This window comes from Cyrtonyx montezumae, unplaced genomic scaffold (assembly GCF_038088225.1).
Source record: "Cyrtonyx montezumae isolate F1298 unplaced genomic scaffold, pur_monq_1.0 scaffold_2, whole genome shotgun sequence".
Lineage (NCBI taxonomy): Eukaryota > Metazoa > Chordata > Aves > Galliformes > Odontophoridae > Cyrtonyx > Cyrtonyx montezumae.
Window position 1 is genome coordinate 39,796,723 of NW_027071936.1, and position 26,810 is coordinate 39,823,532.

A 26,810-nucleotide genomic window follows, 5' to 3' on the forward strand; every position below is an offset into this window, starting at 1 on the left:
TCCTTGTGCGAATAGGAATACACTGGTGTCAACGGTTTATGGGCAGGTTTGGCCTGGTTCTGTGACAATTGGTGCAGGGGGCCCACGGACCCACGCCCCGGGAAAGGGGAAGGGGGAAAGGAAAAAAGGGAAAAGGGAGATGGGCCTAGGAACAAAACAGTAGCAATGATCTGAGGAGGAAAGCTAATTTACTAAATAAGATATCAGAAAGCAAAATAACACAATATAATACAATATAATTGGAATTGAGGCTAATGAATCAAATAAAATGAGTAAGAGAGAGTGTCCGATAAACCGAAGGCCTTACGCTAACGTTGAAGGCGGACAGCTGCAACAAACACCCACTGCTGAGCTCCATCCAGAAGGGAAGAGAGAGTCCCGTGACCGCAGACAGTTTTTATCTTTCCCTCTGAGCAGAAATACATAAAAGTGCAAAGCATCGCACAGTCCTCTGGGGAATGCAGTTCTCTCCTGAGACAGGTACACCCAGAACTATCGATGATCCAAGGAGCTGGAGCATTAACTCTTTAACTCCCAATACACCACACGATGTTATGATGTGGAATATTGATAATACAACAAAAATCATAAAACCATAACAACTGGATAAAGAAAAGTGGGGCTCTGTCACGCTGCCAGATGGTTTCTACCACTTAGTGTGAAGTGAGCTTTTACTTAAAGGGTAAAGGACATGTTTTATTTCCCTTGCTCAGAGGCAGTATTACGGTGAGGCGTAGGTTGATGGCTCTGCCTGGGCGGTGCATGCCTGCTGGGTTTGTTTAGCCTAGCAACGCCGGAGGGGAGGGGAAGACAGGGCCGGGCTGGCAGGTTGGGGGGAAGAGGCTCCCGTCCCGCTGCCATGAATGTGGCGGTGCTGGAGCTGGGCTCCCTCCCGGCCAGGCTGCGCCGTCCTCCCGCCCCCAGCCCCCGCCCTCTCCCCGGAGGTGGCTGCATCTCGGCTGCCGGCGGGCGTCCTCCGCACCCTCTGCCCACCGCCAAGGAGAAGGAGGCCGGGAGTCGGGTGGGTGGCAAGGCGCTTCTCATCACCCTGCCAGACATCGGGGAGGAGGCACTGGCAGAGAATGATGCCGAGGAGGCAGCGTGCAGCCCGCGGAGCCCCAGGTGAGGGAGCCCGGCGGGGTCGGGCTGGGGCGGTGGGGCGTCCGTGGGTCCCCGTTCTCCTCCGCAGGTGCCCCCCATGAAGAGTCCGGAGCAGCTGTGCTTGGAGGGTCAGTGCCGGAGGGAGCAGAGAGGGGAGCGGGGAGCAGCTGGAGTCGGGGGAGCGCAGGGTGTGCAGATCTCGGGCTGGGGTCCGCCGCGGAGGTACGGCGAGCGGTGCCGGAGTTACTGGGAGAAACCCAGTGCGTCAGTAAGGTGTGGAAAACCATGCTGGAATGCGTGTGTATTCAGTCTTCTAGCTCAGCGCTAAAAACGTTCGTGTTTTGCTGTAGACAAACTAGCAGGAGGAAGAACTCAGTTCTGAAGTAGAAAGGAGTTTCATAGCAAATTTGTTTCACTGTTGGAAGTACATAGCAACAATGTTTTGAAAGTCTCTGCTCTGCTTTGAGGCGAAGATAAGAGGTTTGTTTTTCTTCACATGCCTGTTTAAACTTAGTAGCTGATTTCAAGGAGCGACTTTTATGCTTGCGTTGCAAGGTATAGTTAGTGATGCGATCATCTTCCAAATTTCTGCCTCCTCTGCGGTTTGTAAACTTGTGAGCATGCCGCCTCTTAGCCTTCTTCCCCCTACCCTCCTGCCCGGCCCTCCGAGGGCACCTCTCTGTACCCTTGTTTGCAGCCTTTTCCTGATTCTAGTGTGTTCTCGAGATGCGGGAGTGGAAATACGTGTAGTGTTCTCTGTACAGGTGCAGTGAAGTTTTGCAGTTACGAGGTGGTGCTTTTGAGCTCTGTTTTGGTATCGGTCCCAGAGTGGGCCAGTGTTTTGTTGGTAGCTTTGGTTATTTATTATGCACTGAGTCCACAACAAGACTGTTACTGCTTTCTGAACTGCAGCTGGAGTCCCAATACCAGCCTCACGCAAAGGTGCTTTACATTGTCAGTTGTTATCCAGGGTTTAAAAAAAAATAAAAATAATTAAAAAAAGGATATATTCCTAAATAATTTTACCTAGTCATTAAATATAATTGACTAATAGCTAAGCTATGTAACTGTGAGAGTGATATGCTCTCTATCATTTCCTCTGTCTTCCCATCTAATGTAGTTTGTTTAGTTTCGGAATGAGTTGTAAGCTCCTTTAGGCTTATTTTTTTTTTCACAATTTGTGTGGCATAGTAGCTTTTCTAAAATAGTGAGATTAATCTGTTTTGAGGTGTATTGGCAGAGTTCTGTGCAGAGCCTTCTTATGCTTATAAACAATATCAGAACCAAGTCAGTGTTGTTTGTCTGTAATTTCCCACAAAACGTTCCTTTATTTTTTGTATTAAAAATAAAAAGCTGTGTAATGCTGTCCAAGCTGCCATTCTTTTTAAAGGGCTGACTTTTTCTTTTTTATTTATTAAAAAAAATTAAAGGTTAAAATTAGATCTTCAACTAGTTGCTTGTATTGGGGTGAAGAGTAAACCTTATTTCTTCAAACTGGTTGTGTGCAGCAAATGCTTATTTCAGGTTTGATTCTGAAACAATTCTAACTGATATCCCCTCATTATTCCTTAACTGTTACACTTTTGTATGCATGGTGGCATTTCAAATATTTTATTCATAGCAGTCAAGCTTATTCTAATAAGGTATTGTTTGTCTTCAAAAAGAACGAAACCAGACCAGAAAGATGTGGAAGAAGGAATAAGATACATCACTTTGACAAGGAAAGCCTACACCTTCACATTAGCATTTTTTAATTAGATGGCTTCACTTAAGCTTTTAGAAGAAGCATCTTAATTAAATATTGAAAACTTGAGAATTCCTTGCCCACAGTTACGATTTGAATTTGTGAGCTACAGAATATGATATTATGTCCTTGATAGCTAGGCTTAGGGAGGTTTTGATTATCCAAGTGGAATTCCTCTGTGACAGGTTTTAATGGCATTTAAAACATTCTAAAAGACATTGAAAGTACAGTGGACATTTACATTGATAACAATTTAACTAGAGGTCATTGGTTAATAAATGAAAGCTTCAGTATTATATTTTACCTTTTTTTTTTTTTTTTTCCTTGGATGCTGACAGAATATACTGGGAAAGCAAAGTAGTGAAAAACTGTTTTCTTCCTCTTTTCCAAGTACTCTGAATATTGTGTGAGATCTATGATGGCTAACAATTAATCCCAGTGTGGTGTAGGGATAAACTATAGTGATCTTGTACTCTTCTAATTCCACTGAAGGAGCAGCAGTAAAAGAAAAAAAAATCATTTATTTTTAAGGAAAAAATCTGCCTGCATGTTTAAAAATGCTGTTACAAAAAAAAAAAAAAAAAAATAGTTGATGTATAAGGTCATATAATTACTTTGGAAAATCACAAGATGCCTTATGCTACACTTAGACCATGACATAGAGGCAACACCAAGACTCACAGATTTCTTTTTAAAGAAACATTGGTAACCTAGAAGTAAATTGAGTAGGGGTTAAGTCATGCTGTTTAGCAATGGGTAATATTTTGTTAGAATTGGTTGTACTGCTCCCCGTATTTTAGGACAGTTCTGACACTTGGAAAACCTGTTAGTGAACCTGGTAGAACATTGACTGCTTTACATGTGGTGTAAAAGCAGTGCTGTCTATTGCCAGCTTTTTAGTTTCTCAGTCGCTTAGAACTTGACCTTACAAATGATGCTCTGTGACCATGCATGTGGAAGCAACTTGATGCACAACTGAAGAGGATGGAAACTTGGATTCCCTGTCTCCCATTATAACCACTAGAAGGAATAGATCAATTTCTTGTTGTAATGCATACTAACACACAGAACATTGCAGTGTTACTTAGCTTCCCATTTCAAGGGACCTCTAGAGATTATCTAGTCCAACCTCCCTTGCCAAAGCAGCTCCTTAGACCAGGTTGCACAGGTAAGCTTCCAGGCAGGTCTTGAATGTCTCCAGAGAAGGTTGACTCCACAACCACTCTGGGCAGTCTATGCCAGTGCTCTGTCACCCTCACTGAAGAAGTTCTTAAGCACGTTTGTGCAGAACTTCCTATGCTTCAGTTCGTGGCCATTTCCTCTTGTTCTATCACCACACACTGCAGAAAAGAGACCAGCCTCATCCCTTTGCCTCCTGCTCCTTAGATATTTATAGATGTGTGGATCAGATTCCCTCTGAGTCTTCTTTTTTTCAAGGCTGAACAGACCCAGGTCTCAGCCTTTCCTCATAAGAGAGGTACTCCAGGCCCTTTATCATCTCTGTGGCCCTCTGCTGGACTCTTTTGAGGAGATTCCTGTATTTTTTGTACTGTGGAGCCCAAAACTGGACATAGTGCTCCAGGTGAGGGCCTCCACAGGGCAGAGTAGAGGCAGAGGATCACCTCCCTCGACATGCTGCCCATGCTCTTTTTAATGCACCCCAGGATGCCATTGGCCTTCTTGGCCACCAGGGCACACTGCCACACACCCTAAAAGAGTAAATATAATGTTTCCAGCAAGTGGATCCATGGTGGATTATGAGGCAGCTCTGAGGCCATCAGCAGCTGAGGCTTGTTGGTGTGCTCAGGTGCCTCTTGCTTTCATGACAACATTCTCTGTGTGTCTGGAAATCCCAATCAAGTAGAACTTGAGGGCTGAAATAAAAATGACTTACTAAGACAGAAAAGGAAGATAAAATGAGAATAATAACATAAAATACAATTATGAAATAAGTGATGTACACAATGCAGTTGCTTACCACCCGCCAACCGATGCTTAGCCAGTCTTCAATTGTCTGCTGCCCCCTGGCCAACTTTCCTGTTTGTGAAGATTTTTCACATGATTCTGTATGGCATGGTATAACTCTCTGGCCAGTTTAGGTGAGCCATCCTGTTTCTGTCACCTCCCAGCTCCTTGTCTTCCCTTAGCCCCTCCTTGCTAGTAGGATAGCACAAGAAGTAAAAGATTCCTTGGATCTGTGTAGATCTGCTCAGCAACAATTAAAACATCCCTGTGTTATCATCACTGGTTTTCTCCCAAAGCTACAGCACAGCATCATGCCAGACATTATGTAGGGGAAAAGCCCAACTCTTTCCCAGCTGAAAACAGGACACCCTTACTGTCACCTCACTCACTCTTCCAGTGGCGGTGATCAGTGCTGTGAAACTGCCAGCTTCATCCTTGGTGTGCTGGGTCATGAACATTTAGATGCTAATGCAGTAAATAAAGGACAGGACTTCCAAATAAAGATATATTTTTAATTATTTCAGTTTTTATTTTTAGAATATTTAAATCATTCTGTCTTTAAGGACACCCAGCTCTCTTTGTCCACTGAATAAAGCAGAAGAGCTGTAGAGGAGAAAAGCGGATGTGATCATATTCAACACTCATGTTTTCAGACATTCCTGCATGGGATTTCACGTGGCAGTCAACTGGCAGTCAACTTGGGAGAATCAGAGCTCATCCAATGTTATATTGTGTTGCTGATATTTAATCTGTGATCTAGCAGTACAACGTATCCATAACAAATACATTTGTTAAAAGTTGAAAATAATCTGAAAGTTATTATTTTTCTTTCATGTTAGAATTATTATTTTTGAAGTAGTAAAGATGTAAATTTAGGTATAGAATATACTTGCTGTAGTTTACCATGTTTCATGTATTTATGACTTCATTCTTCCACAGAGGTTTATCAGAAAAATCTGATATAATGAGATTTTTCAGAATTTTTAGGAAAGAAGGTGATAACAGACTTCGTTGTTCTGCTGTGAACCTATTTCTTAAATATTATTGGTGAAGAAGCAGGCTCTGGGCTCCAGAATGACCTCTTTCTGCAGTTTGCTCTAACTGATTAACTTCGTTCTTCAGAGAATTTGGCCAGCACAGGTTTGACAATTTACTTTGCTTGGTGTTTATAGCTTGCTTGTGGTCAAAGTGCTCACAGAAAGTGACTGTGTACATGAGGGATGGACAACAGAAGATGAACCTTTGTCTGTATGTAATCCCTCTGCTTTGGGTGGCGGACCTCTAGTTCAGCTTATTGGCAGACTGAGTACCTGTGTTTCAAAATGTATGAAATCTGCTTTTTAATGTTTCCTGCTGTGGAAATAGAACTTTCTGGAATAAGGATGTACTGCTCTGGGAATTTGCTGCAAAATTGATTAGTGTCTGAGATAAGAACTGGAGATGGGTAGGTAGTGCTTGCAGTGTTGCAGTGTAAAGTAAAGGCTGCAGTGTTGCAGCACCTGTTGATGTTTTATACTGGAAACTATTTGGTAACCCAGCAGGTCAGACAGTGTTTTGAATGTTTACTGTTACTCTATGCGAGTAAAGGTGAAAGTACATTTTCATTGAGTGAAGAGCAGACTAGATGCACGCTGGAAGCAATGGTCATTGGAAGCAATGGTCATTGAATTTGTCTGTTCCTTGGCTGTATGACTTGCACCTGCCCTGACTGGTACCTGTCAAGTGTTCTCCTAAGCCGAAGAGGTGACTTCCCCACTGTATTTAGCATAGTGAAGCCTCATCTTGAATACTGTGTGGAACTGTGAGCTTCGCAATATTAGAAGGATGTTAAAGTAATCAGAAGTGATCTAAAGATGGTATGGAGGGCGTGTCCTGGGAGGAGGGGCTGAGGGACCCTGGGTTGACCAGCCTGGAGAAGAGGAGGGTGTGAGGTGACCTCACTGCTCTCTGCAGTTCCATGAGAGGGAAAGTAGAGGGAGGTGCTGGGTTCTGCTTCTGGGAACCGATGGCAGGGTGGGAACAACACAAAGCTAACCCTAATAGAGGTTCAGATTGAAAGTAAGGAAATATTTATTCACTATGAGAATGATCAAACACTGGAATAGGCTTCCTGGGTAGGTGGCTGATGCCACGTACCTGTCAGTGTGCCCCTAGTAATGTGCTCTACCTTCTGGTTAGCTGTGAAGTGGTCAGGCTGTTGGTCTCGATTCCTTCCATTGCATTACATTCTGTTCCATTACTTACCTTAGCGTTTACAGACTAAGATCTCCCCACACTTGTGTTATTTGTGTACTGCTGAGTGCTACAGAACTGCTCACACAAATTTTTGAAGACATTGTTTGCAAAACTCAGTGCTTGGAGTAAAAAACTGTTCTGAATGGTTTATTGTATGCCTGATTTTCTTAAAAGATTAATGAACAGAAATAAAAAGAAAAATCTGATGTTATGATGAAATAAATACCTTATAAAAAGATGATAAAAATATAATTTTCAAACCAGTAATAAGAAGATACAGGAAAAGTGCTGTGAACCACTTCCAGGTGTTGTTGGGCTGCTGCTCTCTCCATGTCTCTGTTGTCAGACACTTGATACTGCAGCAATAAATGCCACCTATCAGATATAAAGAAATAAAAGACTTTCTCTAGGATAGTAATTAGCATTATTTACTATTGCAGTTAATTAAGATAATAGGCATTTTTGATGGCAATTCATAATTTATATTAAAAAGCCAGATTTATTTCCATAAATAGGAAAAGTACTTAATATGTAGGTTTATTTAAGCGTGTTGGGTTTGTGAAATAACTAGTACAATGTCTGTGTACTATTTCAGTACAAAGAAGAATGAGAAATAGGCTCCAGTGGTAACTGACCTAAATTAACGTGAGAAAGGATGTTGTGATTCCAAAATGAGTTACTTCCGGTAGATATATATAATTTGTTACAGAATTTTACTTTGATTTTTGTAGTTTCATATCAAATTTTTTCATAAATCTGTCATGCACATAATAGTTATCTCTTGGCTATTCAAACTATGTGTGGGATGGAACAAAAAGTGAAAATATGAAGGAAATTATTCATGTCAGGTAATAGGAAACATGTCATGTTTTGGGAGCATGATGGATTTACTAAACGTGAGTTACAAATCACAATTCCAAAATAAAAAAGAGCATGCAGAGAAGATGGGAGTTATGAGAAGATGAATTTTTTAAGGTATCAAGGCAGCACTTTTTATAAGAGATATCATAAACTGTCCACTAAATGGTTGTATATAATAAATTCTTTTGTCAGAGGCTGTGGCTACAAAACTGACTTTTACCTGTCTATTAGAGGAGTAAGATGAGCATTCACAGTAGTAAAATAAGTGTTTTTCCCTTCCTGTTGACATCTTTAAGCTCCAGCTGAATGCCTTTTGGCATCTCCTTTCATAACACTCTAATTAGTAGGGTAATAATAATACATTCCTTCTCAATTAGTTATCCTTATAGGATAGTTTGTCACTGTCTTGGTGAGGAAGGAAGAAGAGATGGTTTAATTTAGAGAAATGCAATTGATATTGTGTTTCTTTTTCTAATAACTTTTAGATATAAATTGATTGTAGGTTGTAGAGAGGTGACCGGTGGCTTTTCTTGACATTACAGTGACAAAGAAGCCTTCCCAGGGGTGGAAAGGTTATGTAAAATCAAACACTTGGTCCCAGTCTTTACACAGTGAATGTAGGAGAAGTGGGGAGAAGAGTGTCAGAGTGGAAAAACAAAAAATAATGTATTTAGGGGAAAAATAAATTTAGCTTAGGTAGTGTTGACCCTGAAACTAGCAATTAAGGATCAGGAAAGGAGTCATGGCAGTACTTATGTCAGTTCGGTGAACATTTCTGTGCGCAGTATTTGGAAAATGCAACAGAATCTTATTCCCTGTCAGGAACAGAGTGGAGAGGATCCTCGCACTGTAGAACACTACATTTATAGGTTCATAGGTTCATAAGATTGGAAAGGACCTACAAGATCATCTAGTCCAACCATCCTCCTATCACTATCCCTACCCAACTACTAAATCAAATCCCTTAGCACCTCATCTAAACGCTTCTTGAACAGCGCTAGGGACATTTTGATGGCTGCATGCAGTTCTGGAGTTGCATCTGAAAAAAGGCAACTGGGATGTGTCAGGGGAAAATGGCCTGCCCTAAGGACTGCGAGTGAACTCACCAGCTGTATGAGGAGATGGCATTACTATAGGCACGATGCTCGGCATGTCTGAGTGCAGTGTTCTGGGTATACAGGGCAAGAACCAGCTACTTGTCAGTGCTGCAATAGAACTAGAGGGCACACAAGGCCATCTAGGGGATTCATTCAAACAGTGTGGGGGGGGAAAGTTTATTTTTACAGACTAACTTTTCTAGAACTTGCTCCTACAATGTCTTACTGCAACAAATAGTATCAGCAGGTTCAGGAATGTTTCCAGGAAAGTGGTGGACAGGAACTCCTGAAAACACATGAAAGGTTTGGTCAGGGAAACACTCACCTACCATCTCCTAACTGAGACTGTGGATACTGCTGGGGAAGGAGGACGTGTACTGCAGGTAATGACCAGATTTGCCCCTGTGTAGCATGTCTGGTTGCCACCATCACATCATGCACTGAAGTAGCTGGACTGTCACTCTGATCCCATAGGACATTCTCAGGTTCTGGTCTGCTGAAACAGTAGTCAGTGTCACCTGCAAGGTTTTGTATTTTTGAAGGTAATGTAAAACTGGAGTTTTGCCACTGTGGAAATGCATTTTGTATGTTTTGAAGACGCATCGAAGGAGGAGGAAGCCGAGGCGACCGCGTCTATCAGCCGGAGCACAGAGAACTGCTGCGATTTCGGTTTCCTCGCGGCAGTGGTTCTGCAGGAGAACGAGCTGCGTGACAGCCTACACTGTTACCCGCTTAGGACACGGCTCGCCGGGGGGAGGTGAAGCACAGCGGGGCGGGCCCGGAGGCGGTGCGAGGGGCCGCCGAGGGTGGGAGCCGAGCTGGGCTCAGCCGAGCCGAGCCGAGCCTTGCCGTGCCATGCCGAGACGAGCAGGGATGCCTCGCGCTCCCATGAGCAGGTCGAGGGGTCCCGGGCCGCCGGGCAGCTCCTGGGACCGCCGGGGGCTCCTGGTGATAGGGTGAGTGCGAAGCCGCCCAGGGCTGGCCCCTGCCACGCTGCTGGGGGAGCCTGCCATTGCAGGCTTTAGGGAGGGCTTGCGAGCAGGCTGCTGCAGTTCCCAGCACTGGGGGAGTGTGCTGTGGATATACTGGGAGGATTTTTTTTAATTTTTTCTGCGTCCGTTTCCTGGCTTGTCTTCCAGCGTCATGTGGCCCAGGGAGTCAGGAGGCACAGTACTCGTGCATGCAGTGAAAGCGTGCAGCAGAAACACCTCCCTGCTGCATCTTGGGCCATGTGCTGTGCCATCTGAGTGTTTTGTTTTGCAGAGAAAGTCAGGGACATTTTATTGGTAATATTTATTTATATGTGCGTAAGTTGGTTGCTTTTGAAACCAATGAAAAAGTACTTAGGCGTTCTCTGAGTAATCACAAAGTCTTATAGGGCCAGGAGATCCAATCAGCGTAGTCAGCGCAGGTTACTAAAAGCCTTTCAAGGAAATGAAGGAGCCAGGATGCAGGGGAAAAAAGGGATCCTTTCTCAGAGAAATGGCTTCAGGGGGAAGAAGGGGTGGAGCTTGAGGCTTCCTCCTCTGGTGCGTTTTCGTAAGATAGGTGTGGGACCAGTGATAGCTCAGGTTTGTTGTTGGCTGGGTAAAGGGATTAGTAGTGTTGTGGGAGGCTGGTGGTGGTGGTTACTGAGCTGTGGAAAGCAAAGATCTCCTATGAAAAAATTAAGAACTTAGAAAACGACCTGGGCAAAAATTCAAGCAATGGAATGGTGGAGATGTGGAAAGAAAAGCAATGAGCTCACTGCTATTAGCTGGGAGATGAGTCCTAGTGTCAGGAACAAGGGATAGGACAGGAAGATCAGAGCATGTAGAGGCGCTTCCTACAGCTGCTGTCCCAGCCTCCAAGATTCTGCCAGTTTAAATCTGTGGTAGCATGTTGGTGGTTATTATCCAGGGAGTATGAGTGAGATTGTTTGACGTTTGTGTCTTTGTAATCTGTGCAGAGCCCAGAGAAATACAGGAAAGGATAAGAATATGTTTGAGGAATCCTAATAGTTGCATGGCCAATACGCGGTTTCTGGCTGAAGAAATTAAACAAGCTTCTAAACCAAGAACTGTTTTCTTGTAGTTACTCATTCACAAGTGTACTTTGATGTAATGACATTGCTATTCACAGTTATGACCTGAGGGTTTTGTGGGGTGAAAATAAGAACTTCAGCAGGTGAAGTAATCTGCTGCTCTAAAAATGTTTCTGAGGAATGTTTCAACACATCCATGTATTCTGAAGAGATGGGTTTAGCTTGTTAATGGCAGAACTTAGTGGACTTACCTGATTGAAATTTTTTACAATCATACATTTAGAAATATTTTAATCTATTACTGAGTATTCTATTAAGACCAGAAATAATACTGGAGGCACTCCTATGCCTTACTATGTGTTACTATTCATCTGTGTGGTTTGAAAGGGATGGTTTCGGAATCTGAGCATGCATTTGGGTATTTGGAGAACTAAAAAAGGCATTTTCTAGGAATCATTATTCTGGAAAAGAATATTAGTAGAAAACTTGTAACTTCATTTTTAGTAAAGTATTAGGAAATCTTCAATACTAGAAGAAATGATGCACTGTGACCTGTAAATATATTGAGAATATGCAAGTGTTTGCTCTACTAATATCTCAGTTCACTTAAATGGAATAGACAGGTGCAGTGCTCATAGTCCTACTAATAAGGGGCAATGTTTGTTTGGCACCGTATCTGTAACCTCTTTTTATGCAGTTTGAGAAAACTGTCTTTGAGTTAATGATCAAATAGAAATGCTTAGTTCACTAATTACTTCATGAGCAGCTGCTGTGTTGTGTATTTCCTCTGTTTCAGGTGCAGTGAAGTGCAGCTGCAGTTGTTTGTTCTTCATTTCAAACTTTACAGTGCAAAATTGAAGTAGAATACTTGTGGAGTTAACAAGTCCCTGCCAATCTCAACTATTCTATGATGGAAAAAATCTTCAGAGTTGCTGTCAGCTTTCTCTAGTAGAGGTATAAGTGTACCTTATTTAATTTTATGAAATTGTCTTTTTTGTGTGTTTTTAGGAAGGGACTATCCAGAGGTTCTACAAATCGGTATCATTCAGGAAAAAGTGGAGAATCTCTTTCAGCAGTGTTTGAGAGAAATGTACAAGATGCCATCAATAACTACAGTTGGTATGCAATAACTTCTGAATAAGTACTTCATTAATGGACTCAGCTTAATGGCTCCCTCAAAAGTGGTATTAACTTTCAGCCATTGAACCTGGTTTGTGCTATCAGCGTACATGTTGTTAGAGCATAGTGAAGAGTACAAATTAAACTTGGAAGGGAAATAAGTCTTGGCAGTTACGTGCACATGACACTAACCATCTTTTCAGGTCAATTAATTGTCAAGGAATTTCATTCTTGTTGTTTCTGGTTAGAATTTGCTAGGCCTGCATGTCTGATTGCATCCCAGGGTGGTGGCGGCTGACAGGGACCTGCTCAAGGTTTCCTGGAAGCTGCAGTCCCAGAGCTCATGTTTTAAAGTGTACCAGGCCTAACAGAATGCGAACCTCTGGGTACAGATACATAACCTGATGCTAAGTGAAATGTTTGCTGAGGCTTTATGTTCAGTTGTACAGAACCTCCTTGTGACAGCTTCTAATAGAGGTAAATAAGATTTATGTTATCTTTAAGGTGCAGTTTTTTGGTATGCCCATTAATTGTATTGGAGCACAGGCAAAATAATTGTTAGAGGTGGAAATGTAAATACGTGTGTGTGTGTGTATCTGTGCTGGAATATCTATGCGTGTTCTAGAGTGCCATTACAGTTACAATGTTATATATAAAACAAATAAATACAGAGGAAGAAATTGCCTTTGAGGCAGTAAATTGCACCAATAGGAGCATATACCCGTTGTGTTCTGCATAAAAACTTGCACTTAAAACTCTTCACAATGTCTTTAACTGCATGTCCTGAAAATCATGCATCCAACAGGCAAATGTATCACTGTCCATTTGAGTGATCAGTTGAATTACTTCTAAGCTGTTTTTATAGAAAACCGTTGTATTCTTCATTAAAATTTTCTTCTTTTTACAGTGAAATGCTTTCTTCAGTTTCATCTAATGGACATGCAACACCAACAAACCTGAATAATTCTTGGTCAGAAATAAAAAGTTGTACTACTGGTTTGTCTACTGAACGAAGTTCTGTTTACTCCTGGAGGGATGATGTATGTCACAAAAGCTTTTACAGTACACTTTATTCAAGTATTCTGGAAAAGTCAATTTTCTGTAAAAATTAGTCATGTCTAATAGGAGATATTAAAAATAATTTTATTTGCAAGTTGATAATCAGCTGATACGTTGGTTTAAAAAAAAGGGGAATTGAGATGTAGGTTGGCTAAGTCTTTGAGTCCAAAAGAGTGATAAAATGTGTTTTCAAGTAGTGGATAACATAGGTGATGTCTAAACTTGACTATTTTCAGTTTTTTGAGTTGTTAAATACGTTTACAAGCATGCATGCAGATGCCCCAGTCTAAATAAATATTTAGCTCTTGCCTAAACTCACTGGGGTTGTAGGTGATGCAGGGATAAGTAAAGCCCATTAGTGAGCCTGACCTAGGGGGCAGCCATGGTGCAGGCTGGCAGCATTTTGAATAAATTTAAGAACACAGCAGTCATTTTAAAAAGCCATTCATTCATGGTGATGGCTTTTCCTACCTTCTACATCACCTCCTTTAGGGTTCTGACCCCTTCTGCCACTTCAGTCCTACTGAAGGAAGATTGACATGACATTACCTGGCCAAGAGTTACTTTCCCATCTCTTTTTGGTGTGATCCTTGATGTGGTTGGGGCACTCAGCTGGAAGTGAGCAGATGTGCATTTTACCCTGATTATTTCCATTTCAGTATATTGAAGCATATAATGAATGTAGCACATGCCAGCATCAATAGGGTGCCAGGATCACCCAGCAATGTGCCCACCTCAGTGGCCAGAATAGGGACATTTCTGCTTTTGCATGCTTCCCAACTCGTCCTATTCTGGTTGTGCTGAGTTCAGTGAAAATGTATGCAAGGCTGTTTCTCACACTCAGAGCTCTTTCCCAGCCACAGGTTATGCCCCCTCTTTTCTGTTTTCCCCAGAAAGGAAAAGCTCCACTCAAACAAGTGGGATGCTTTGTTGTCTTGCATCCCAGAGGTGCATGCTGTAGTAAAAAGGGAGTCATGAGCTGTGACACCTTTTAGTTAAGGATTTCTGTTGGCTGATTGTAGGTAGCTGAGTTAGCCACTGACTTCATAGGAAATGTAGGTTTCTAGCTCACTGCTTGTCATGCTCCAATATAAAGGAGAGAGACGAGGTTCTTTGATTATGTGTATACCCGATGGTGAGATTAAGACAAAACGGGTCAAATGTTAGCCCAACCAGTTTATTACAAATACTAGTTGCTTAGGGATATGGGGAAGGGAAGGGAAGGTGAGCGATAGAAAAGAGATAAAAAGCAAGGAGTCTTGGCAGAAAGCAAGAGAGATATAATCACCACCGTGGATCCAGCGAGGTTTGTAGTAGGTCCGTTGATCTTAGGAACTTGTCAGGTCACCACGGAGGATGGGAGATGGCAGCAAGCAGGCCTCAGGGTCTGTCCTAAGAGTTTCTTCCCTCAGGGAATTCTCTGTTTTCTCTCTGGGAGTTCTTCTCAAATATATTTTTCTTTGAGAATTCTTCTCCAGAAATCCTTCTCTAAAATCCTTGGTTCAGTGAAGGCCTTTTATCCCCCATTTCTCTTTTCTCTTTGTTTGTGTGACTGTCAACAGATAAGCCAGCAGAGGATATTGTCTTCGTTGCCATGCAGGAGCATTGTTGTCTTTTTGTGGTGGTCAGCTTCTCCAACCCCCCCCCCCCCCCCCCCTTTAAGAAAAGACTATTTGCTCCTATTTCTGCTTATCTTTACAACCATAAGCAAAGACACTGAGTCACCAAGACACCCATCTAGATAACCGGCAGTTATCAGTCAGAGTCTTGTCACCAGAAAAGGCCTTACAAAGCAAGCTTTGAGACAAAAGAAAGGAAAACAGTTTCTGTCTTTCACACTGCTGCAGCACCTTGATCAAGCCAGCTGCTTCTCCTTCTGCACTGTAGCATATGAATTTTGTCCAACATAGGAAGCCAAGTATCAATTGTCCCATTCTTAAAAATGTTATTTTAAATATAAATGTATATATAAATGTTTGCCAACAAATATAAATTTTATGTTATGTAGGAATTTGATAAAGCCAACACGCAGGGAGTGCATCAGCTATTCTGGGATATTGATGAAATGTTGTTTGAAGGAAAAGTGACCTCCCAAACTCAGAGCTTGCAGGCAGAATGCGCAGACTGGGTTGAGCGATCTCTTCATCTAAGGTAAGGAAATTTCTTGCTGGTACTTGTTCAGCTGGTTATCACTCTGAGTTTTTGGGCTGTCCTGCTGTGAACTGTTCCTGATGTATTGTGTCAGCAATACTCCTGCAGTCCATTGTGGACTTGAGCTGTGCTGCTGTTGCATGATAAGTCTGGGTGGTAGTGCGCTAATCAGCTCTTTATTCTGATTAATACAGTGGTGGCAGGCAAGGATATTTTAGCAGGATGTAATGATAAAATAGTAAAACACCATTTTCATAATGTCTTTTTCTAATAAATGTTTCTTTACAAGTTGTATTTTTTAGTTTTTACTGTGAGTAAACCACATGCTTCAGTTACACCACATAACCATCTTCCTAGGCCATGTAAATCAGTATAAGCAATGTATGTAATAAGCCCAGCAGTACCTGGTTGAACAGATACAAGAGTGTATACATGACTCTTGAGAGTTATTTGGCAAAGATATGGAAAAATATCTCTGTCGCATAATAAATATATAGCGCAGGGAGCAGAAGTCAGTGTTGTACTGCTTTGGGTTGTTCCTGCCTTCATAAATGATGGCAATTAATTCTTAATGAGATTCAGTATCTCTTGCCTGTTCTAGACATTGACCTGTGTGTGTCTGTATTTTAGTCAATAATTTGATAACACCATTGGAAACAACATTGTTGATAGTGGTGGTATGTTTTAATGCTTTTACATATATCTACTAGTCACATGCCTCTGCAAATTAAACTAAAATGACTTCATGAAGTTTGTCACACTTTTTCAGGATCAAGAGAGACTTCTTAAGTAAATCTGTGGCAGTTTTCATAAGTATTAAGCCATGTTTTACCTTTTATAAAGGCTCTAAAAGCTGATCGAACATTTATAAAATAGAGTCAGGCTTTGTACTGTGTAATTCATTGAAAACACTCTCATTTCACAATTTTTAGAATATTTTAACAAGATGAACTGTTGAACAAGATGACCTCTTCTATGTATGATTTTATTATTCATATCTGATGCTGGTGGTACCAAGTTCAAGAGCTTGAAAGTAAACTGAAGAAATCTGGGAGCTCTGAGTTTTGGTTACAGGGATGTAGGGTATCCTGTACATTTGTCCTCTTCATTTCTTTAAAAACATTTCTGATGTATTTTGTTTAATATTTATACATTTATAGCAATCTAACAAGTTTGACTTAAATAGATTTTAAAAATTGTATGCTAGAAACTCCTCTTGCATAAGTCAGCTTAACTTTAATGGCTTAAATACTAACTAAGGTGTGCTGTTGCTTTGCCTACTGTTTGCAGTACTTGCATTTTTGACATTTTCACCTCAGAAGACTTTTAATCTAAGGTTTCTCATTTATTTATTTATTTTTCTTTAGGGTTCTAGGAAAGCAGCTCTTGGCACCAAAGAATGAAGGTTTTCAGCACTTTGAAAGCAGAGGTGATAGCTCTGTGGATACTAATTTACCTGGTCTTCATGAATGTACCAGTAGCATAAAAGAGTATGTTAATGTTAAGTTTTCTTTTTTATCTTTTCAGAAATCTGTGAAAATACTACTTTTACTGAAAAATTTCAGTATAATTAAATATACACTTCTTTCTTTGAGTATTTAATTCTCATTTTTTTGGTAATTTTTCAGACTCTGCATTTCTGGCTTTAAGCTGATTCCTAAAGTATCTCCAGTACAGAAATCACCAAGTTCAGGTTCCACTATGACTCATGGCTCTGAGTCATCCACGTATTCATTCCTGGAAGAAGAAATCTATGATGCAGATGGAAAAATAGAAGAATATCTTGCCTTTGACATCAAGGAGCTGTAAATAACAGATATATGTATTTTTGAAGAATGTCATGAAAAGTTCTCAGGGTTCACAAACTGGGTTTCTCTTCATAAAATATGGTTCCTTCTGTCACTGTATTCATTAGCACAGTGGTCAGAGCACTCAGTGGCATGTGAAGGACTAGGTATGTTGTCATTCTAGTGGTTCCAAACTCACATACCCCATATCGGAGAAACGTCTCATAACCACTAGTTGCTTTGAGGCATTTTTGCATGGAGATCCAATAAATGTTTGTTTAATTTTGAGACAGGTTGCAGAATGAAGGAATCTGGCTTCTTCATGTGAATGCCTTGACTACCAGGTTCCTTAGGGTCATGCACATTGGATGTGCTCTCAGTGTTTGCCCTAATGAATCTTAAATCTTTATTGTGTAGTGTAGAACAGCTTTGCAAGTATGGGGTATAGCCTGCATTTAGAATATTCTCTCAAGTAATGAGTGTCTTCTTGAAAATGCAACCCAGTTTTCTTGTGGACTGGTTGAATGTTCCAACAACTACGCTGCTGAGTGGAAGGAAGACCATAATGTACTATTTTCTAAAAGTCTTCTGTGGAGTACAGACTTCAGTAGAACCAGTAGGGCACAAAACTTTTCTTTTTGTAGAAAAAAGATGTGCTCCTGAAAAGCTGAGGAACCAGTGAGATCCAGGTAGACCATCTAGTCCTGTTTTTGTAAAAGGATATAGGCACCTCCTTTTTTGGAAAAGTTTTAGTATTAAATGTCCTCCTAGAAGTTAAGAATTGCTCTGTTTTACTGCATAAGTAAAACATTTGGAAGAGGGATTTAAGTGATTAAGTGATTTAAGGAATTGCGTTTTCCTTCTTTGTGACTCCTGTTCTCTTCTTGTTTCCTGTCTCTCTTGTGATTCAATTCTGAAGCACAAGGGCTGCTTGGAATGCCTCCCATATCATTACGTTGGCCCACATTGTCAGAGGTGGATGTTGGTGGTATGGCAGTAGCAGTTGAACCTTCCCATCAGTATTCCATTATCTTTTTGTTGCCATGTGACAAATGGCAGCAGAGAAGAATGATGTTTGACATGGAAGTACCTATGAAGCAAAGGCGTGTCACTGAATTCCTTTGTGTGAAAACAGTTGCACCCATTTACATTTATCAATGCTGCTGAATTTGATGGAGACCAAAATGTGGATGTGAGCACAGTGAGGCTGTGAGTGGTGCATTGAAGCAGTGACAGCAATGCTTCATCTCCATTGGTGCAGATTTTTATGAGCATGGCAAACAGGATCTTGTTCATTTCTGGTGAAAACGCATAGCTAATAGTTGTGACTATGTTGAAAAATATAATTTTGTAGTTGTGAATTTGCTTTATCAAATAATATAATTGTGCTCTTAGTATCTGCTGTAGTTTTCATGAAGGCATAAATTTTAGAGTGGCTTACGTGTCTTTATTAACTTTTTTAACTTTAACTTTGGGCTTAAGGTTGTTTCTTTGATCTCTAGTGGATTGTTACAGATTTATACAGGTACACAGGACTTGATTAAGAAGACACTTTATATTTTATTAGTGATGATGAGTGTTTGGAGCAAAAGAAAATACATCTTGCTGAGAAGAGGAGTAAGCATGGCATTCCTCCTGTTTCTCCTATGGCTTGTATCAAAGATGCGGTGGCTTCTGAAATATTTGATCATATATGGAGTAATGTAATCGGATTATTGGAGGAATTGGTTAAAAAACATTTGGAAACAAAAGTCACAGGTATTTGATATTTTTTAGATATGAAGATCATAACATCTAACTTGGATAATTTTTTTTCTCCTGTAAGTAAAACTTGGGAAAAATGTATATTTGTAGTACAGCATTGTAACATATGTAATGCCTTACCAGAAACCACCCTACAAATGCAACTAAAATGATTTCCTATTGATTTGTAGCAAGTTTTGCTTTAGAAGTGTGAAAAGGTCAGAATATTGACCAAAAGAACTTTGTTGCTGGAGACCATGTGTTTTTGCTTTAAAATCATTGCCACATATTGGTGCTGTTAGCAGGGGATTGCTATAACATAGTGTGAGTCTGGGACCTAGGAATCTAAGTCTTCTAATCCTCAGTATCTGAGTATTGTTAATGAAAATAAATCTGAGATAATCAGATTGTTACGAAGAGAGCCAGCCTTGCTGACTCTGAAGGAGTTCAAGAGCTTAACCTAAGTTATAGAAATTATGTATGTCTGGGGTGGAGCTTTTTTGGTGTTCTAACAGACAGTAGTCAAGAAGACAAAAGCTTAGAAAATCAATTGGAAGTGAAATTCAATTATTTACTGTGCATGTGCTCTTTGGAAGCTATGGGAAAATTCATTTCTTCTTTCAGTATATTTTCAAAGAAGAGTAGCAGAAGAATACCTTGGTGTAGGCACTGAAAGTTATCAGGACACTCAACCTCAAATAGAAGTCTAAATCAAAGTAAAAAATGGCAGATTTTCTTAGAGTAGTTGCAATATCTGAATGCAATTTTTCAGGTATTATTGAAATACAGAAAGGCTTATCGTACCACAGGCACATTGCTTAGGTTAATGTTATAGTCTGGGGAGGACAGCTCAACAGTGTACTTTATGAAGTGCATTAGCTTATGAAAATGCGTAACTTACCAAAGTGTTTGAACTGGGAATGTAAAAGAATTTCAGTCTCTAATAGATATAAGATGGTGATTAATACAATGAAAAGAAGTAGGTAGCTTCTGTCAGAAAATGATAGGCGCAAGACTTCTTTTATAGTGTATTTTTTTCTTCTTAAAGGAGTAATCTTTGGGGATTTTAAAATATTCCAAGAATGTTTAGCAGTATTTTCTTAAGCAAACTAATAAAAAAAGAAAGAATAAACAAATAGTAAATGCTTTCAGAAAAATAGCATTTAATTTCAGTAGATTATTAAATATCACAGAAGCTTAAAACTGTATCAGAGTATTTACTGTTAAGTTTAATGTTGCTAGAATCTCAGCAAACGTTGTCTGTTAAAATACAAAATGCATTTTACTCTCTCTGCTTTTATTTTTTCTCTGTTGTGCAGGGAGTGCCAAGCAAGCAGAGAAGCTGAAAGCTGTTACAGGTAAACTGCCACACGCACCAGCTGTTCATGTTACAGCAGATGTTGGGAGTGTCCTCTCCAGAGGTTCTGAAGCCCGAAGTGTGTCTTTTGGATCTCATTTAGCTTCATTACAGGTAAAGATAACCTCAAGCAACCTTTAAAAAAAATAAAACAAAACCAAACTGAAAAACCTATCCAACCTAATTTGATAAAATAAGTAATGTCATTTAAAAATGTGGCTCATTAAATTTACCCACTCCCCCATCACTTTCTTATCTGGTGGTTCCTAAGGGAAGCAGTATTACTAAAGTATTGCTGAAGCTGATTTAAAAATTAAAAATAATAACAATAATAATAAAACAAAATAAAAACTCAACAGAACAAAAAAATTTTTAATTGAATTTTATGAAAGTCTATATTCCCTTCCTAGAAAATAATTCTGCTTTTATCGTAGCCCAGACTTTTCCTCTTGGTAGAATTTAGATAATCAAATCAGCCCTCTCCTTGGACTGCAAGAATGTGAAGCTGCTACTCACTTCAGTGCTTTACTCAAAATCCTGTGACTTTCAGACTCTCTCCTTGTAAATTCCATTGCCTCTTTCACACAGGAGCTTTGCAGTACACAGCAGTGCTGGCAGTAGGGCTTACCTGTCTTTGCAGAAGCTGGTCTTTGTGTTGTCAAAATGCATTGGTATTTTTTTTTTATTTTTTATTTTTATTTTTTCCCACCGTCCCTTGGCTCCTGTTTTGCACCTTTTTTTTTTTTTTCTTTCAAGCTTCTATTTTATTATTATTTTTTTCCATTTGTGTATTCAGTGCAAATGACTTTATTCTATCCCATTTGATCTTTCTTCAGCATTGGTTAGGTAGCAAGATAGATAACACAGAAGAGACAAGACAGAATCTTGATTTTCCCCACTGGCATCCTTGGCTCTAGTAGTCTCAACAGCGAAAAGAAGTGAAGTGCTCAGATAAGTGATGTTCAGGGTCTGTGCATCTGAGTTGGACTGTGCTGAGGGAAAGTTAGAGAGTTTAATTCCTGTGAAAACTGAATCTTATGTTGTAAATAAAAATTCAGCTCAGTAACATCCTGATTTTCTACTATTTTTCTGAAATAAAGAAAGTAATGTATTTGCTCCACTTGCTACTTCAGTTGAACTGTCTAAACAGAAGCCTCTCTAAGCAAGCAAGTAGAATATCTTTTAACTATGTGCATCTGGAAGTCTTCTCTCTCTCTCAAAATAAATAAATAAGTATTTAATGGAAAGAAAGCTTAATGTGTAGTTGTTACTTTTACTAGGTTCACCATTTCTCCAGCAGCTTCTATAGTGACTTGACTGGAGTGATGACAATCCAAGCAAAACCACTCCAACAGAGGCATTTTGCCACAGTACAAAAAATACAGTAAGTATTGATAGGAATTGTTCTAAGATATAGCATAATTAAAATAATGTTAAAGATATTTTACAGCTATGAAAAAGCAGACATCTTTGTGTGCATCACCAATGTGACTATATATTCAGATTTGTAGAAAGTTACAATGATACTGTTAATTTTTTTTTAATTTTTTTTAATTTTTTTTTAATTTTTTTTTCCCCTATCTCATTCTCCTTTCTTTTTCCCCAGGAATGATCAAGAAGACAAACCACATAGCATTAGCTCCAGTGCTACAAATTGTGTGCATACTGGTCTGGGGAGAATTGCTGATAACCATGTTCTCTCATCATCTCGGGTACTGCCATCATCTGCTAGGAAGCTACCAAGCCATTGTAGGTTACCTTCTCTCACTTCTGATCAACTCTCCTCAAAAGCTCCTAATATGTACAATGATGAAATCCTTAGGGGGACTAAATTGTGAGTTTTTTCATTTTATTTTCTGCTTTCCTCAGAACTTTGCTGAACTTTCACCAGTGAAGGATTTTGGAAAATACTAATCAAAGATTTATTATTTTTACCTAAAATTCAGAAATAAAAATACAACAAGCAGAACAGTGTTTTTTGAGGAGGGCAATTTCTTTGATTTTTTGTTGTTGTTGTTGTTGTTGTTATTGTTACATTCTGTGGCTGAGCTCTATTAAGAAATGTACTGCTTAATAATTTCACATTACTTCAGCAAATAAGTCTTGCATATGAATTTGCCTAAGAGACAATCTCTTAAAATTCTGTAGGGGTGCCAGTTTCAATCGTTTATCTTCTGGTTGTGCACATACAGCCCGAAAAAAGTTACCATCAATAAACTCAAAGGCTGTTAAAGAGTATCCTTCAGTTCCTCGACTGCAACAGAGCTCTGTAAGTTGTTTATTTTTCATACTGGTTGAGAGCCTCTAGCTGTTGGAAAATAAGCAAAATGTTTGTCATTACTAGTTTGGGAGGTGGGGGGGTTAGATGAGTAAAGATTCAGAACTGTTTGAAAACCATGAGTAGGTCTAAATGACCTTAATTCTGTGCTTGTGGTTAGTAAGAAAATATTTTCCTTTTCTTCAACTTTTGTGCTTTTTTCAATGGCAATGGACACATTATGTTAACCAGTTCAGTTGCTGTGTTCTGCCAATGCTCTTTTTGATTTTCTCAGTATCAAGGACAATATGCTCATAGCAGAGTGTCAAGTGCAGTACCTGGTACTACACAGCAACTGCCACTCAGAGGACGAACTGTTACTGATCGGTTTTCAAGGCCCAGTACAACTCATACGTTCAGGGTATGTCATGCTGTAAGCACCCATTCATGCCTGTTGTTGGTGTACAGAAGGTCTTATATACTGGATCTCTCCTGGTTTCTGATCTACATGGATTTCTGCTCCTTCTAGAGAGCAGGATGCTCAAAGACTTCTTGAGGATATAGGACTAACATATGAAAGGGGAATTTCATCACATCTAATGACCAAATAGATCATTTGAGGCAATCTGCATGAAGGAGTGCAGGTTTTAGTAGTGTTTTTAGCTTTGCAGCTTGTTAGTACTGACTGTCCTGAACTGGAACATGATAAGCAGATCATCAGCAAGTAAGAATTTCATGGTATCAAATAATATTTCTTCTGTTTTTACAGACAGATGCACCTCAGAAAAGATCACTAACTCCCAGGAGTTTTTCTAACCACAGAGGGACAAGTCAAGGATTTTTAATAAGTAAGCAAAGTAAGAATCACTTGAAAGGTGGAAAGCCAACAAAACCTCCATAGTACAATGGAGAAATGAAGTGCTCAAGGAAAGCCATCTCAACATGAAAGAATGGGTGTGCTTGGCAGTATCCCTTGGGCCTCATTTTGAAGTTCATTAACACTGCTTGGTCAGAGATGGTTCTAATTGATTGCTGAAAATCCCATAAGCATCTTTTGATTTTTAGACTTCAAAAGAAAAAGATTTCCCACTCCTCTGATACTTCAGCTGAGATTTCATTTTGTTTACAGTTATGGCAAGATTATGTGGTGTACAGGCTAATTATATATTTATAATAATTGTCTGAATGTAGTAATAAGTATGGTAATAAGCAAGTATTGATCTGAGCAGGTTAGTTGCAGTATCTCAGATATAATATATGAATGTCTTGCTGTTTCTACCACTATTAAAAACATTTTATGTTTTCTAGGCTCACAGCATTACTACAAATCCTTTCACAGAAATCCTCTAGCCTCACGGACAAGATTTCAGATTTCTTCTTAATGCAGTCTAGAAAGAAATAGAAGCCTGCTGCACTGAATGGAAGACTAAAGTGCTCAATTTGCCAGCTAGTATCTTGTTTGTCAAAGAAAATATGCAGTATGCTGGTTTCTGCTGAACGCTGTAATCATCCAGAGCACCTATACTATCTTGTTTTAAAGCTCTCTAAACCAGTAGTTAGGTTAAAAATTGGAGCATATAGAATGAATGGTTGACATCCCAGAATTTCGGATGTCTGCGCTCTTAGCAGAGCCAAGATGCTGCTATGCTTTCCTCTCAGGCATTCTTCCTTTTTCTGTCTTTCCTTATGGAGTTGTTATTCCACCTGTAGAAGTAAAAATGTTATGTTTATGCTGTGAAGTCCTGTTCCAGCTTCTTCATTTTTTTCTGTTTTGAAACCTGTCTACCCAGACATCAGTTCTATATGGAACTTATAAACAGGAGTTAGTTGCATCTCCTATTCAACTCCTGTTCCAACATTTCTGCATTTTTATTGTCTGCTTTTTGCAGTTGCTCTCTTGTAAATATTTTCTGTCCATAATTCTTCTTCCTTTAATTCTTTTGGTTTGAAATTATTTCACTGCTTCTTAAGCTATAAGTTCTATGTATCATTTGCTTGGACAAACTGTGTTTATAGGAAGCAGTGTTCTGTTAGGCCAAACATGTTTGTAGATCCTGAATAATCGAACCTGCCTGCTGATGTGTAAGACAGTTCCTACTTCTTGAGATTTCTTATAAAATATTGGTTGTTACTGTTCAAACTAGACCTGTTTTTGTTATGCAGCCCAAATGGGAAGAGGAGAATGGGATTATTTTCTGCCCAAAGATCACAGTCCTTACCATGCCCCTGGGTATTAATACTGTGTGTGTGCAGCCAGTGATTCCTCCAACCATCATAGACAGAAATTTAATTAGATGTGTTAGAAGAGCCGTTGAAAACCAGAAAAAAGCTTAGTTATTTGTCTGAATAATAGAATCAAGTTCTTGCACTTGGAAACTAATGCTAGTTCTCATTGCTTCTTTTTTTTTTTATAAATGTTCAAGGCTTGTTAATCCAAGGCAAAGTGTTTGTAATATATATTTATATATTTATCTGTACTGTTAATGAGATTTCTGCTTTGTATAAATGGTCATCAAATACTGTATTCTTTTGAATAAATGAAAGCATTTCTGAGTTACGTTCCTGACTTAGTGTTTTCTCCTTTGTTTATGCTATTTATTGCTGGTATTTTGGTATAGTATCTTACAAAGCAGAAGGCTTTTTCTTTGGTGTTACATGACAATTTGATGAAGTTTGTTCAGAAATCTTGGGCCGTGATTTCATGTAAGTTCAAACCTCAGACTTAAGTATTCTACATAAACATATCCCAAATTTTGTTCTTGTGAGTTTTCTCTCCTGTACCATATAATTATGCGCAAGACTGTATTCAAAAGGTGGTAAACTGTATCTCTTACCATCACATGGTAACCATGATTTTAGGTTCTGGAATAAATGAAAAAGAGAAGTTGTGCTTGTTTGGTTCTATAATGAGAGAAGTGGAAACTAAGTGGAGAGATCATCTCACACTTTGTAAATGAGAGAAGGTTGCTGTCACCTGTGGAGCTTTGGAATTAGACACTGTGGAGTTCAGCAAAGCATCTGCTTTGCAAGATTAATATCAAAGAAAAGATCCTGTGAATTACTGAAGGTGTAATGGAGACTATTCATGTGGCACAGGAAAGGGAACAGGGAATGGGTGATTGTAAACTACCAGAATTATTGTCCTTTCCATTTGGTCAGATTTTGGGCTCCTGATAGAATCATGGGTTGTCCTACCCTGATAGTCAGTGCATTGGACAGAGTTTTCCATGATTCCTTTTTATTTTTTATTTTGGAGGGAGTTGGGAAGTGGAAGTTTTTAGAGTAATTAGTCTCACTTCTCATCTCTTCTTTGTTCAGGTGAGGGCTGTTGCCTGGTCCAAAAGTAATGCCTTCTATCTTATTATGTTGGCCCATAATATCAGAGGCAGATGGTGGTGGTATGGCAGTAGAGGCTGAACCTTCCCACTGACATCCTGTTATGTTTTGTTGTCATGTGACAGATGACAACAGAGAGGCAGTCTGACAAAATGACATCTGACATGGAAGTGCACATGAAGTAATGATGTGAAACTGATTTCCTCCATGTGGAAAAAAATTGTGCTTGTTGATGATCATTAGTGCTTGCTGAATGTTTATAGGAGCCAACCAGTGGATGTGAGCACAGTGAGGTGGTGGTTGTGCATTTCCACAGTGGTAAGAGCTACAGTGGGTTATCTCTGCTGGTGCAGATTTTTACAAGTGCAGCATGCAGGCTCTTATTCACTGCTGGTAAAAATGCATAGCTAATGGTTTTGACTATGCTGGAAAATGCTGTAGCTGAGAATTTGTTCTATCAAATAGTGGTAGGATGTTCTTTGTGTCTGTAGCAGTTTCCTTGGAAATAAATAGAAGGCATTACTTTTGGAGTGGCCTATGTACAAAATTACTTGTTTTCACTGTACCTTCCTACATGTCTTCTGCTTTAATCCTGTTGTAATCATGTATGTGGAGAAAGTGTGGAGATCAGTTGCAAATGAGTTGTGGTGACTGCCAAGTCAGCAGCTAGTTCGTCTTTCCTACCATGAAGGCTGTATTTTTTACAACAGATGGCAGAAGTGCCTTATAGGCCTTTTTCTATTCTAAAGAGCTAATGTAAAGAATGTATCACAGTTTGTTTTTCAGAATACACTGTGTACTTCTCTTTTGACATTCTGTTGTACCAGATCCATTTTGCCCTTGCTCTGCTCTAAGAGTTATTTTTATTTTGTTAATGATAATTTCATTGATTTCCTTATCTGTTTAGTGACAGGCAAAAGCCTGTTACCTTAGTTACCTTAACCTGTGAACTGACACAACTGCTTGACAGCATGG

At 39.6% G+C, this 26,810-nt stretch overlaps 1 protein-coding gene across 3 annotated transcripts; it reads left to right on the forward strand.

The window, feature by feature from the left end:
* Positions 1-842: 842 nt before the first annotated feature.
* FAM149A (family with sequence similarity 149 member A) lies at positions 843-25,056 on the forward strand. 3 transcript variants are annotated; one of them, XM_065736952.1, is made up of 14 exons: positions 843-1,122; positions 12,035-12,145; positions 13,053-13,185; positions 15,213-15,355; positions 16,723-16,845; positions 16,984-17,160; positions 18,710-18,900; positions 20,205-20,356; positions 21,523-21,626; positions 21,849-22,076; positions 22,391-22,511; positions 22,795-22,920; positions 23,269-23,347; positions 23,808-25,056. In XM_065736952.1, the coding sequence occupies exons 1-14, from the start codon at positions 860-862 to the stop codon at positions 23,879-23,881; spliced, it is 2,025 nt and encodes a 674-aa protein (XP_065593024.1). In that variant the 5' UTR covers positions 843-859; the 3' UTR covers positions 23,882-25,056. The 3 variants fall into 3 exon arrangements, with proteins under 3 accessions (XP_065593024.1, XP_065593026.1, XP_065593025.1); XM_065736953.1 differs by lacking the exon at positions 843-1,122 and adding an exon at positions 9,857-9,959; XM_065736954.1 differs by lacking the exons at positions 23,269-23,347; positions 23,808-25,056 and having other exon boundaries at positions 22,435-22,511; positions 22,795-22,870.
* Positions 25,057-26,810: the final 1,754 nt, after the last annotated feature.